The sequence below is a fragment of the Balearica regulorum genome, chromosome 5 (assembly GCF_011004875.1).
Source record: "Balearica regulorum gibbericeps isolate bBalReg1 chromosome 5, bBalReg1.pri, whole genome shotgun sequence".
NCBI lineage: Eukaryota > Metazoa > Chordata > Aves > Gruiformes > Gruidae > Balearica > Balearica regulorum.
Genome location: NC_046188.1, coordinates 30,527,017 through 30,542,225, shown reverse-complemented (window position 1 = coordinate 30,542,225; position 15,209 = coordinate 30,527,017). Strand labels below are relative to the sequence as shown.

Genomic DNA, 15,209 nt, shown 5'->3' with positions numbered 1-15,209 from the left:
TTTCTTTCCAGTATATTTATGTACTTCAACAGTGATTTATTCCATGATCACATCAGAGTGGACAATGCAACTCTTTCTCAATAGTACTACTGACAGATGTATTAATTCATCTGTACAATTATAATCGGAAGACCAAAGAAATCCATGATAAACTTTTAGTCTTGCAAAAATAATTTGTGTCATTGTTGCCAGCATGAACTATTGTCAAAAGTGAGTTTTTAGAAATAGGAAATTAAATGAATCCTCCAATAGGAAAACAGCAATCAACTACGTATCTTAAAGCAAGTGGAGAAAAGATGTTGAAGCCTATAAAAACAAACAAAAAATAATTCACAAAACCTTACAGAGTCTGACGATCGACAAATCTGAGCTAATAGCTATTTGCTCAGATTAAGTGTCACAAAGGCAGTCAAAAAGCTATATTAAAACTTTCATTGATCTCATTTGTAGAACTTCTACATTCACCTCAAAGAAAGCAAGCCACAATTATGTTCCTTAATACAGTGACATTATGCTAATTCAAGTTATAATGCAGATGTACCTATTCCCTTTTTAGTAATTACAAAAATATTGAGGACCTCTGTATCTCTGAGAAAAACATGAAACAAAACAAAAAGTCTAGTGGCACTACATGAGACTTGATTAAAAGGTAGTATTTGTATGGAAATATTTAATAGATGACAAAACAAGATCATATCCTACTTTTAGCATATGCAGGTAACCTAGCTTGAAATTATTCCAAACAACTACCTCAATTTTAATTAAACTGTATTTTTATATTGTAATAATTAAAAGGCTGCACACTACATTTGAAATGTTAATTGGCATAATTCCAGAAAATTTGATGAGTTTGTAATTTAAAAATTCCATATAATATAAAAATGCAATAACCTCACTAACGTAAAGATTACATCTCAACTTCAACATCAACAAGTGTCTTCATCTTTCAGCATACCGATTTGATAAATACAGCTTTTGTAGTCCTTGCACTTGTAAAATTGCTGTTTTCCTTTTGCTGCAATGACTTATGGTCTGCGTTTTTAAAATTTGCCATTTTTACTGTTGTATAATACAAAAATAATCTCTATGCAAAAATAAATATGCACTCTTGAGGCATAACATTCTTTATTGCTTAAAATTCATAGCATCCAGAGAGAAGATTTATAAAAGGAATTTTGAAATTTCATATGCAAAAATTCTGTTCATGAAACCTTTCCAAATTTCCATAATTAATTTCAACAAAGTCATTATATAGAATGTTGCACTGAAAATACAATGATAACACATGGTTGGGAATAATTGTGGGTTCCCTTAGAATTTTGAGACTCACTTAAAGCCTCAGAATTACCATTAAATCTCGATTTTTGCATTGAACTTTTTTTTTCCTAAAAATTCAAACAAGTGTTAAGCTAATATGGAGAGGGGTGAGTACAGACCTTCCAAAAATGGTCATAGTATATGTTTTTCCCCCTCCCGTCCCAGCTTTCATCATGCAATACACACAAATTCCACTACTCAACCCTCTATATTCTTGGCCAGTCGTGAAGTTACTAAAAAGTATACCATGAGATTAATCAGTAATGATTTAGGAGAGCAGAACATATAGTATAGTTCAGGACTTAAAGATACTATTCTGAGTCTATACTGTACTGTGGCAACTTTAGTTAAACTTAACAAATACTAGGTTATCTCTTAAGTAGAGAGGCTGCTGCACACTTAGAGCAAATGGTTAAAATTCAGGCAAGTTACACTGCAATGTCAGCGCTCTTAGTAGACATCTATTTGACAAGAAATTGCAAGAAGCCTCATTTGATCCTAGTTTAGCTCCTTCCCTCCCATAATATCCATGCTAGGTATCTTGTTCAAAAACTTGGGATTTATTCTCATTTTTTAAAAAAGAATGATATGAAAAGACACATGATCATAAATTCACAATTTGACTTTTTTAAAGTTCTTTTCACTCCAAATTCATCTGAGCTGTCCCCATTCCACTCGTCTTGGATACAAATAGTGAAATCCCACACCCGCATTATTTGGAAGGAAGAGAGCAGAATCAGCATTCGGGGGGCTATGAGGATTTAAGAAATTAACCTCATGGATCTTCTTAAAATTATATTGTATGATAAAGAAGTATCTCAACACAGAAATCGTTTACTTTTTAAGGTATCAGCCTTGTTAAAAAGAATGCAAGGGTACATTTTCAGACAAAAGAAAAACAAAAAAGAAATCTAGAAGTGGTTTCCAGAGGCATCATAATCTAGAAACACACTACATCACATTTTGTCTGCATGTCCCAAAATTGATGGATAAAGTCATCAACACTTCATTTCTATCCTGAATCATAATATGTTCTGTTATTTCACTCAATGGCTTGTTGAAAACAGAGTAATATTGCAAAGCATTTTATGTCTGCTGGTTCATAAGTGTATGAACTGTTGCAAAAGAGATGAAACAATAGAAGAGGGTTGTTTCTGCATCCAGAACAAGTTGTGTATTCTGTACAGACAATTAAAGCCACCTGTGCATTTCCAGTGCATAAGGTCTGTTCCCTTATCCTCTCTCCGACAATTAAGACACTGTAATTTGTTTCCCAATCTCAATGAGAAACTTTCCATTACTTTGTCTTCAAACACATGCAATTTCATTCTGCTAGCTAGAAGCAAACAACAAATTGCCATTTCAACCTGCTTTTCCTGGGACGGCCACTACAAAGTGCTTTTAATGACTGGGGTGAAAAAATTAAGTATGCATGGAGAAGAATCAAAACAAAAACAAAGTTAATATGCTTTTACTGGCAAGGTGTTTACTTAACACAATTCACCAAGAAGTCAAGTTATGGTCACATGCTATCTGATAAAAAGCATCACAATTAACTGACCACCTTCCACCTGTTTACATCCTCTACTATTTAGTAAGCCAATTCCTGCAAAACAAAATAGCTCCAATCAAATTATATAAACAAATATAACAGCCTCAAAACTTTACAGTTCAAGTCCAAGTTAAGAAACTACCTGAACTATCAGATCCTCCTTCAGGGCTGCCACTGGAATACATTGTGGCCAGTTTTCCATCCAAGATAAATCTGAACCATCCATTACTACCATTAGATAGCTCCAGGGCTGCAGCATCACTCCAGATATACAGGCAGTCCCTTCCCCTAATGATGGACCAGTCTCTCCAGTGATATGGTTTACCCTGTTGCAGTTCTTTAGCATCCTCCTGTGGTTCATCCTCCTATAATAAAATTGTATTAAGCAAACAGAAACTCCACAACCAAAAAACCCCCACAAAACCAAAGAAGCCCAACCCATTAAGAAACTCCAAAACCAACAAAAACAACCAAACAAAAAACCCAAAACACCCAAACAAAAAAACCCCACCACCCCTAACACACAAAACACAGACTTAAAATGGCTTAAGGAGAAAAAGAATTACTCAAACCAAAAGCATAGGAACTACACTTCTGCTTGTAGAAGTATTCTTTAATAGACTAAGATACTTTTGAGAACTTCCCTTTCAGATACAGATTTATCTACTCAACAATAACAGCCTACTGGCTGGGACATCCACCTCTGTTCAAAACTTGTATTGTGAGAAAAGAATAACAGAATGGTTGAGGTTAAAAGGGACCTCTGGAGGCCATCTAGTCCAAACCCCTGCTCGGGTAGGGCCACCTAGAGCCAGCTGCACAGGACCATGTCCAGACAGCTGTTTAATATCTAAACACTAAACACCACCCACTCCAACCCCCAAAACAAAAAAAAAACCACCACCCCACTCCACCAAACACCACCACAACCACCTCCCAAAACCCACAGTAGAAAAGCATACACTTAAGGCTTAACTATAAATCTTAACTAAATGGATAACAGAAGTGGTCTGTTATCCATTCAGTTCTTCTGAGTGATCAGTAATACGACTGTTGGAAATTGGTAAATAACTTCAATATACACTTAAGGTTTTCATTATGTACAAAATAATTTTTTTTATATTTTTAATATATTCCATAACAATGTTTACAACATCTGCAATTATTCGATGCATGTGCATTGAAAAATATATACTCTGTCCAGAAAGGATTAATTTTGTTTAGCAGTCATTTTCAAAAATCAAGTGTCAATCAGCTTGACCACAAGTAAGTATGAATAGGAAAATCCAGCAGATAATAATGAAGCAACAGAAAATGAAGTTACAGAAAACAACAATTAAAACAAGTGGTGTACAATATGCATTAATTTCATAACCTAACTACCTTGCCCTGGACAGTTTCATAACAGTGAAAACTGTACTAGAAGCATTGGCTTTACAGGAACAAATAAAGCTATCAATTCTGTACTTACCTTCTCAGGTTTAGACTCCTCTTCATTTTCATCATCAGATGACGGCCCCGCCAAAGTTGACACTTTACTAATTACACCAAGTCTAGCCAGTTGGTCTAGAAAAAGATCACCACCTTTATCCACCAAATCCCTTATGATTTGCAAGGCTAGCAAATGGCCATCATCATCATCCTGTAATACATTGGGATGGAGAGGAAATAATAAAGGAGATCTCTTTATTTAAAAATATCTTTACATGCTGAACTTCACATGTGGTCACAGATGGATGCTATAAATGCTTTAGGATTAGTTATTAACAAGTACGTGGAATCAATAAGCATAATCCTCTTTTTTGCACTGGTTTCATAAAGGGACAACATTTTCTTTCATCCTACCTCTTGATCAAGAACTGTAGCCGTAATCTCAACCAGTATCGTTGGCAGATTGTGGCCAGCATCAGAGTCACAAACCTCTTTCAGTAGTGCCTCAGAACAGAAATGTATCATCTTTCTAATGAGGGCAAGACTTGCTTTCCTTTAAAAGAGATCAGGGCAGGGGGGGGAAAGGATTCTTACAAAAATAAAGCAAGCAGTAATCAAAGCAAAAAAAAGTTTCAAGATAAAACTGCTTTTGCACTACCATTTATGCATGCTTTCAAAACAAAAAAAAATAAATTAGTTGCAGTTCCAGTTATTGGAACCAAAATTGCTTATTGTTAATACCTCCTAGATTATCTCTAAGAATAACTGACCTACTGATCTTATTTTGATTCTACAGCACTATGAGTCTAATGTATTTCTCTCTCCTCAACCCTTCTCTAGGTAAACCTATTCTACATTCTGTCTTTATCCACTCTTAGTGATCACTTCGGCACAGTTCATGTTCCTCCCAGGTATCCAGCCTTCCATTTCTGTCACATACTTCCCATGTTTTGATGGGATCACTATAGTTTTAAAGTCTAAAATTACCATTGGATCATGCAGCTTTCCATATTAAGAACTACAATTAATTTGGAAGCCACTCGTGTATGGTCGAAGCTGAATTTTTGACTAACTTTTAAAAACATGATTTACCTGATTCATAAAGAAAACTTTGAAATATAGGGAGACAACTACTTCTTTCCACAATCTGCAAGAATAGTTAATCACACACAGATCGTTAACATAGTTTCTTATTTTTGTCATTTAAAATGACCTAGCTTAAGCTTCCTATCATCAGCTCATGTGGAGTTTCTCTCCACTAAGGTCCCTTTCCATCTTCTATTTTCACCCCTCAAAGTACCTATAAACACTGGGAACACAAATAAGAGATCAAGCAAATGTTGTATTTGTAGTGTAAAAGGCTGGAGAGATTATGGTCAGACACAATTTATCACAACCATTATGCCACCCACAGTATTTAAGTATTAAATCAGATTATATTCTTCTAATTCCCTCGGTAAGAGGCATCTTCTCCAGTTGATTAACACTTAAGCTGTTAAGAAGTCTTCTAAAACCTTCTAAAAGAGCTTTTTCCAGTCTTTCTGATTTTCCAATGAATACCACTTCATTAGTTTTCCTCTTCTAAATTAGTATCTTCATTATAGTGGCTACAAACAGCTGTAACCAAATACACAGTATACACAGTCTATACAAGGTACCATATGAACATAATCTTCTTTCATTATGCTACTATAGTCAAGAGTATGCTTCTCTCTCCCACTTCTGACTAACTAACCATATTTTTCCAAGACACTACTTCCCCAGAAAGGAAAAAATGCTACTTAAAAAACTAAGTAAAAATCAGACTTGCAACACTTTTCAAATCACCACTTCTATTCAAACAGAAATATGTTTAAGTTTCATTTGCATTACTTAAACTTTTAGATATTATATTTGTTTACTGAAAAAAAAAAGTCCACCTTGGCTTTTTTAACAGAGCATATTAAAAAAAAATCAAAATATGCAGGGAAATTGTCTATCACAATTATTACCTTATCGAAGGCAACATAGTTTGTTGAAATGTTTGTGCAAACACAGGCAATAATCTTTTCAAGTATATGGGTGCCATTTCTGGATCTCCTTTGGGTTCATTACATTCTTCCTCATCCTTGTTTGCATCTTTCTTTTTCTTCTCATCTCCTTTGTTAACAGGACACATCCAGTCCCCTGGAAAATATTTTTTTTCCCCAAAATGTTCAATGGCAAAACCCAACCAACCAAAAAACTCCTTCAAATAAATGTAAGGGGTTTCTTTATTAACATCGGAGTACCTGAACAGGAATACGCATTCCTAAAAACATAAAATGCAGTTTTCTTGAAGAAAACTGTTTGATAACAAGTACAACCAAAGACTGCTCATAGGAGAAGCTCAAAGTCCCTAAACCGAACTAAATTTGAACACATAACCACCTGTGGCTTCAGTGCTACAAAAGCCTCATGAACAGGTAAGGTGCAGTTTCCACCTCGAAAGAAAGGATGCCAGAGAAGCTACCAAGGCTGGCATCCTCTGAACCCACAGCAAAATCCCAGCCTAGCCCCATTCCACAGATGAAGAGCAGAGCCACTGGCATTGGTCATACCCACTCAGCAGTTTCTTCAGGAATCTCCATCCCTTAAGAACATCTAAAACATTAAGGTTTTTATATGTACTTTGCAGGTTAAGGAAGGTCGGTCACAAAATACTGTATTTTTTAAAAAAAAAAATTTACTAATAGAGTAAAACTCTAATTGACTTAACATAATAAGCATTTCCACTAGCAAGGCCATGGAATTAAAGACTGCACTCACCTGGAGACTGAAGAATAGCTACTACTTCACTGTGCCCCCTTTCGCGAGCTTTGTCTAAAGGAGTTTTCCCATCTTCATCTCTCAAATCAGGGTTTGCACCATGTCGTAAGAGTGTCTGAGAACAAGTATTTTTAAATATGAAAAAACCATTAAGATTCCTTCTTCCAAAGTAGCCAATGTGTTTTTCATACATCTTTCCTACACTTTTCTCAGGCTCGTAAGCAAAGTTAGAACCTTACATGCTTTTTATATCTGTAGAGCTAATATAAACTACTTTTGTTCATATTACTGCCCTATCGTAACAAAAAATTTGTGTTTTGATAAACACTGCAAGGAACGGGTGACTATTTGACAGTGCACATGTTAAACATATTGCATCAAAGACATTTTGTACAGAACAAGGCAAAAATAGTATGTAAGACTTTCTAAAAGTATCAGGTTTAAATCGTACCTTTGCTACCTGAGGTCTTCCAAAACATGCTGCGTAATGTAATGAGGATGACCTCTGACCTCTGTTAACATCAGCACCCCTTTCACAGAGAAATTCTACCTGTTAAACAAGAAAATAGAAAACAGGGGTTTTATTTCTTTCTTTACATAAATAATCTGAGTTTTTAAAACTCTGTAAAACTAATTTACCATTTCCTGAGTTCCAAAAGCTGAGGCCCAGTTTAAAAGAGTTTGTCCTACATCATCCATAAAATTTACTTCAAAAGCTGAAAGATACAATTAATTAAAATAGTTAAAGCTCCTAGAACTATAAATTAAACTTCATTGTTCTCTAAATAAGAGGCAGGTCTTAAAAAAAAAAAAAAAAAAAATGAAGCATACTCAATAATTCCAGGAAAGCATTTATGCCCTTAATTGCAATTAAAAAAAAAAGTAGCATAAGAATTATTACTAACAAGACCTGTTGTATATTTAACAAAATAAGTGAACTTGTATATAAAGAATTTCAAGGTACTACCTAAGTATTTGTTATGACACCACAGATTATAAAAATAAAAAAGATACTTTATTTATTTCATTCTCTTTTTCAGAGTATTTTGCTTACCTCCTGTGTCAATAGCATCTATTAGTGCATCAGTATCCTTACTGCGGATGCAATCTATCAGCTGCCGATGAGAACGTTCCCCAGAACTATCCAGCCTTCGCAATCCTGGGATTCTGCCTGTAGATCCAGCACTGGATTTTGGCAGGGCTTTTCTCCCTTCGAACAGTAGCACCAAAAGAAGATCTACTAACCGCATCGTATCCAGTACACATCTCTCATCACCCTGCAACGCACTTTCTATAGAATCTGGAAGTTCAGATCTTAGGAGATCCTGGAAATAATTAAAAGTCTGAACAATAAAAAATATACAGGGCTTTAGAAAATACTATCAGAATTGGGTTTCATTTCCATATGAAATGTTTCCTTTTTTCCCCTCTTTATCAATAACCCACACGTGTGTGTGTGTGTGTATAAAAAAAATAATAAATCTATATATCTGTATATAAAATAGCAACACAAATCTTGCAAATATTGAAGTACAGGAAGGGAAAAACTCTGAGAACAAAAAGCTGTAGTGTAAAAGGATTTCTTACATGTGTTACTACTGGAGAGCCTCTACACAGGGTTGACAACAGGCTTACAATAGTTGACACCTGATTACTTAATTTAGAGTCTGCAGCTGTAGATGGTGCACCAGTGCTACTCCGTCCAGGTTTACAAGCTGAAGATGGTCCTGATACTGTCCCACCAGCAGCTGCCATGCGAGATAGCAACTCCTCAGTTAATCCGTGCTTAGCTAATGGGGCTGGGTCAACTCCACGCCGTGTGAATCTGTCAGCTAATGAAGCAAAGCATCTTAGGGCTCCATCTGAAACCTAAGAAGTGCAAGAGAAAACATGAAAAAAATCTGTTACTTAAGATGGGAAGATGCTTAGGGGATATTCATAAGAATACAGGACACATAGAAGCAGCTGATTTCCCCAGGTTCCCTTCGAAATCAATGAATGGAGGAGACAGGCTTTTTAACCCAGAAACTTGGGAGTCGGAAACCAGCAGTGCTTTGAACTGCTCACTGAAGGACTGTGTTGCTGTTGGGTTTCTTTTTTCCCTCCTTTCTCTCTGTTGATGATATATAGAAATCTTTGTTTAAATTTCAGCATTGTGAGCATTTCCTTAACTGTATCAGCAAAGCACCAAACCAAACTAGAAAAACACATTTAATAATCAAATTGCCAAATTAATAGATACTGGAAGTACATTTTAAAAACAGGGGGTTTTTATAGATATTGTTCTTACAGGAAACACAACTATTTATAATCCCCACTAGCAACTGTCCGTTCTGGTAATTCAGTTTGAAAAAAATAAAAGCAACCCACAGCTTGGTATTGAAATACAGTGTGCTTCACCTTCTGGTTGTTCTGATGGTAGAAACTGGTAAAGCAGCTTTCTAATAACAAAACTTAAAAAAAAACAACTCAAAAACCAAAAAAACCCACCAAAATACCTAGAAAATGCACTATGAAGCATTCCTAACTTTCACACATTTACTGAATTTCAAATTTGTTCCTCAAAGAGCAATGAAGACAATCTAATAATTTCTTTGCAGTTTTATTTTCTATACTTAATAGAATATAAAACATTGTAATATGTTATTATTTGATATTTATAATCAATAGTATGCTAGTATTACAGTATGTTGTATTAATTTGGTGCTTTCTATTAAAATGCTATCAAACAAGTCATTAGCTGAGGCACCAACTCAGAACTCCCAAAGTATTAAATTGACAGTGAAGTTTGATAATTAAAGTTGGATTTAAACGTCTACGTACTTTTTATAAGTAAAAGAAATTTTTCAGTTGGACCAAGCCTAAAGCTAGGACAAAGTGGGAAAAGTAGATTTTACTCTTAGATAATCCAGATTGTTCACTGAGCACCTCTGACCCAGCGATATGCAAGTATTTTTGTGACAATAAAATACAAACTCCAAAATTTAAGTTTGTCACTATACAAAAAAAAAAAAAACCCAAAAAACCAAACCCACACAACAGTGACACTATAGAAACAAGGCTTACTGATGATCCTCTTAACAATATGGCAAAAAAAATACTGCTGGCCACTGCCCAGGAAAGGATCCAACTTCTTTTCATGTCAGTGTTGAAAAGGGAGGTTTTGCCTCTCTCATCTATACACTAAAAGTGCCTCCATCTTTCAGATCAGGAGGTTTGCATAGGCATATCAAGATGAGTAGCCTCTGGCACATTTGCCTTCACAGATGAGCAGCAGCAAACCAGACTGGCATCAAGAAATAGTAAAAAAAAAAAACCAAAAAACAAACCACACCCCACAAAAAATTCAACAATACCTACTCTTTATCAAACTCTAAATTACTACAGTTCTTACTCCCTAAAAAGTCATCAACTTTTAGCGCAGCCCATTTTCAAAATGATTGTCAGCTATCACATACCATGAGCTTAAAGATAGTTACTCATCAACACACAGAACAAGATTAGAGCACTAGCCAGACTTCATGAAAATTTAAAATCTTAGATCTCCATTAAGTTTGCAAGGGCTTGAAAATCAAAGTTTACCCTGAATAAATGCAAAGCATGCTAAAATTCTGGCATGGTCCCCGCATACCAAGCATTCTGATTTGTCTGGACTATTTTGCAAGGGATTTTTTCTTTAACTTGTAATGGTCACTACTCATGTCCTCTGGCATTTTGCTCCAGCACTTTGCCAGCACAATGGATAAACAATTCTGCCAGTCTTTATGTAGCCTGTATATACTTTATGGATTTTTACCAGGTCTGTCAGAAATACACAAGAAAGGTTCAGCTTATTTAACACACTGCATTAGTGGCATCAGCTTACAAAACAAAAGAATACTGTGGAAGGTATGTACATTTCTTCTCACAAACTGCAAGCTTAATAGAAAGGTTAAAAAACCAAACGTATAGATAAACTGTTCTTGGGGCCACATTGATCTGGTCTGTACTCTTCCCTCAAGTGATGCTACTAACATCAGCCCACACAAAAAGTGACCAAATCCATCAGTGTAAAAGGGAGGGAACAACAAAACTTTACAAAGGAAGTTACTGGGCAAATCCATAATACACATCAAGACTGAATGTAAATCCTGAAATTTTGTTTCACACAAAACATGTTTCTCAAGGATACCGGTACAGATTTACTTACTATCATCTGCATTACTCCAATCTCAAGTACAGTTATCTTAAAGCTTAACTACTAAAAGATTAAGTTAATTTGAACTCTCATTCAGATCTCCAACAGCCCCAGCAATTGCTTTTTCAAATGCATTATAAATTGGGAAACAGTTAAAATACTACAGACTTATGGTCTAAATTTCAGAATTAACGTGTCCGAGACAATCAGTGCATTAATAAAGTTACATAGTGTCTAAAAAACACAGTAGCTTGCTCTGAAATGGCTAGTGTGACAGTCCCCTGCCAACTGGGTCTTACAAGAAGATCTAAAAACATATCAAAAACTTAGCTCACAGGCAAAAAGATTTAGTCTCCCAAATACGATGTACTTAATAAATCAGACTAGGGAGTGAGCGGGGATGTAGAGAAAGGAATGAGGACAGAGGTGGGGGGGGAAGTGGGGACTGAGAATGGTATGGACAAGAAGCCGCGCCAGGGTACTCCAAGTATTTGGCTAAATAGCTATTACAAAGCATTAATATGACATACAAAAAAAAGGATTCTACTAGTAGGCAGATAACACCTCTAGAATTCATTTTCTAAATTTTACAAGGACTACTTCATCTCAAGTTAATAAAACTGCAATAAAGAAGTGGTGCTGCATCTATAGTAGTACCATTCAAGCTGGCTTGCAATGTAATATTTTAGCATTGATTGTGGATGTTTTTATTGCTTCTCTTAGTTTAGCAAAAGAAAAACAAACCAAATTGATTTTTGTCCTTTTTTTATGCTCAATTTAATAGCAACTGAGGTGCAGATATAGAACAATGATTTTTGTCTCATTTATGCTCAATTTTATAGTGACTGAGGTGCAGACATAGAACAATAATTACTTCAGAAAGTATTTCAAAATGCACTGAAAAAAGTTACAGGATATTTTTCAATAAAGTTTTCAGAGGTTAAATAAGATCATATTCACACAACAGTGCTTGAACTCAAACGCTAAGCAGTATTTTTATCCTCCTGTCATCAGAACTGTAAAGGAAACTATTGTAATATCCAAATATAAACAACTACTGTGTAAACATGTAGTTGTGGAGGCTATATAAAAATACCTAGCCATTCATTTATTAAACATAATGGAAGTTAAATTCACAGCATATTGAGCCAACTATTACATTACCTGATGGTCTTCGTGTTTTAATAAACTAGACAGTGATTCCACACAGATCTCTAATGAAGAATCCTGAGGTTCCATTTTGCCACAGAGTCTGGATACTACAGCCATAGCTGAATGCAAAGTATCTTTATGAACAAGGTGTCCGCTGTCACGAATGAATGTCAGAACACAATTCAACCCTCCAGCTTCAAACACAGCTCCGGACTCACGGGTACAGATTAATTCTAACACCTATGACAAAATTAAGTTTAATTAGAATGAAGTACACATAAAAAGTCAGTTATTTGTTTATATCCATCTACAGAACTGCTTAAGAAAACAAAACAGAACAAAAAAACCCCCTCTTTCTCAACACCCAGAAAGGGCCAAAGCCTCCGGTACTCTAGTAATTAATTCAAAAATACAGGAGCAAATACAAAAACATCCCCCAACAGCATAGTCATAACAAGTCTTCATGACAGACAGCTAGACAATAGTATCTTTACCTGGGAGAACTGTCTTTGGATAACACACAACTAAGAGCTCTGAAACTTCCAAGAGTACTGTTACTCCTATACTTCAGTGATGTATTTTTGAGTAGAAAAGAACAAGTAAATAGGAAATACATGCATCAAGTCTGATGCCATAGTAATCAGGAACTCAAACTATATGCTATCATGTGGACAGGAGTTATGCTTTAAACAAGAGATCTGAAGGGTCTTGTAAGTTTTTCTGAAAACTTCACAAAGGTGCAGAGAAGCTGCATCTAGTGCTATCAAGCAGACAGTAAACAATTTTATTTTTTTTTACAGCAGGTAATTTATCTATATCTGGAGCAATTCTTCATTCCCTTTTTAGCATAAAATCAGCCCTTAGCATTCTAGTCATGTAAGATAAACAGGAAAACTTTCTCTAATGTAATTTCTTTTTCTATACTTTTTTTTTTAAAGGAATCTCAGCTTTGAAGAGCACCAGACTGACAGTAAAGATAAGCAGCATTGCTGACATGTACGCTTTTATCATATTCTATGTTTTTGCTTCACATTTTCATACAATAAATAGGATTACAATATGAGGAAGCTCTTCAGAAACAGCAAATTTTCCAGCTCCTTATTAAAAACAGAAGGTTCTTCAGAATACACACCTTCACACACTGCTCAGCCAAATCTCTGCTGGTTCTGTTGTTAAGTTCAACAACTACTAAACGATTACAAAGTGCCTTGATAGCTCCATCCACTCCCACAATCCTACGGGTGCATTCTGCTGATACATCCAGATAATACGTTATGGCACGAGCTGTTACTTCTAATACATTGTCTGGAGCACTTTCATCGAGAAAAATTTTGCACAGTGCTGGTAAAAAAGTTCGAGGAGGGCATCTGCAGGGAAAAAAAAAGTAACAAAACATTATTACATTTCTCTCCATTAAGTAATGTCATACACTTTCACATTAACAGATTAATGCTTTTCATGCTGGCATGATTTGCTCAATTAGTTTACAGTTGGTTCAGAGCATTCATTTAGAATGCTACGATGGAGGCATCTCCTACACACCCTAAAAGTCAAATCAGGAATCCAAAAAGATGCTGTATTAAGGGAGGAACCTAGCAGAAAAAAAATTTCTTGAAATTTTAAAATCATACAGGGAAAAATTTATCCCCTTGGGAAATCATTTTAGGAATTAATCTCACATCACCAAATAGAACGCATTTTTTTCTTAACAGAGCTTCAAGGTTCATGATGATAAATAGCTACTTCACCATGAAATATTTTGTTCAATGTAAAGGTTAAAGATTTTGGTTTTGCTATGGAATTTAATTCTATGAGTAGTCCTACTTCCCTATGGTATAAACATTCTCACCTGCTTTTTTATCCTACTTCAGTTCACTCCCCACCCCACCTCATTCTTTTTCCCTATCCACACTGAGAACATATTTAATTCATTGAGCTTGCTTCTATTGCGTTTTCTCTTTGTATCCATGCCTTGGTAGCCTCTGGCTGTCCTCTTTATCGGTAGCCTCATTTCCATATGCAAGGATAGTCAAGAACATCCCCACAACTTTATAACAAGATAAGCAACCAACAGTCCTCCTCCTGTCCTTCTGACATAATAGGATACAAACGAAAATGGATGGTCATAACAATGCTTTTCACTATTATGGCAGTTGTGGTTAAGACTGATTTGGATCAAAAGCTCTAAGACATGGAGCTATGCCATAAGACAATTTATCTTCCAATAGCATACTTAGTCAACAATAAATAACTTAATATAATGATTATTCATTGCAGCGGTACAAGATTTCCAAGGTGGTGGTGGTGGTGAATTAAGTGAAGGTAATATATGCTGTGACAGTAGTCAAAATAACTGGATACCCCATCCCTAGATGTAAGAGATCAGAACTAAACCTACAGAAGGCAAATATTGAAGTTTTTTCTTAAAGTAGGGTTTTGGTCTACCTAAAATTTTTCTAAATCCAAAGAGAAAGAACAAAAATAAATAGCATGCTTTTTGCTCTGGAAGACAGGCGAAGTACTTGCTGATGAATCATTCTGAAGACTAACCCAGAGGTCATTCAGTATCCCATCTGGTATGCATAGTGATTCACACAAAGGCACTGAATCCTGGGACAGCAAAATGCTAATAGTTTCCTTGAAGATTCAGCCATGCTTTATGAAGTAATTAAATAATACTGCCTGACAAATAAATATATTACCCAATGATCCTTAATGACATAAATTAATAAGAGATGCTTTGATAAAGCTAAATCACATATTTAGTACTTTTATTAGCCTATACGCAGTCCA

The 15,209-nt window shown here is 35.4% G+C and overlaps 1 protein-coding gene across 23 annotated transcripts in view; it reads right to left on the bottom strand.

The window, feature by feature from the left end:
- HECTD1 (HECT domain E3 ubiquitin protein ligase 1) overlaps positions 1-15,209 on the bottom strand; it is a 64,472-nt gene that overhangs the window by 31,402 nt on the left and 17,861 nt on the right. For 9 of the 23 annotated variants that reach the window (XM_075754037.1, XM_075754050.1, XM_075754056.1 and 6 more), the window contains exons 3-14: positions 13,549-13,783; positions 12,429-12,656; positions 8,675-8,956; positions 8,142-8,430; positions 7,727-7,803; positions 7,539-7,637; positions 7,088-7,202; positions 6,292-6,466; positions 4,715-4,853; positions 4,341-4,511; positions 3,012-3,234; positions 2,879-2,923 (exon numbers count right to left, since the gene is read on the bottom strand). In XM_075754037.1, coding sequence (XP_075610152.1) covers positions 2,879-2,923; positions 3,012-3,234; positions 4,341-4,511; positions 4,715-4,853; positions 6,292-6,466; positions 7,088-7,202; positions 7,539-7,637; positions 7,727-7,803; positions 8,142-8,430; positions 8,675-8,956; positions 12,429-12,656; positions 13,549-13,783 — 2,078 coding nt within the window. The remainder of the gene's footprint in view (positions 1-2,878; positions 2,924-3,011; positions 3,235-4,340; positions 4,512-4,714; positions 4,854-6,291; positions 6,467-7,087; positions 7,203-7,538; positions 7,638-7,726; positions 7,804-8,141; positions 8,431-8,674; positions 8,957-12,428; positions 12,657-13,548; positions 13,784-15,209) is intronic. The other 14 variants (XM_075754055.1, XM_075754060.1, XM_075754059.1 and 11 more) reach the window with 3 other exon arrangements.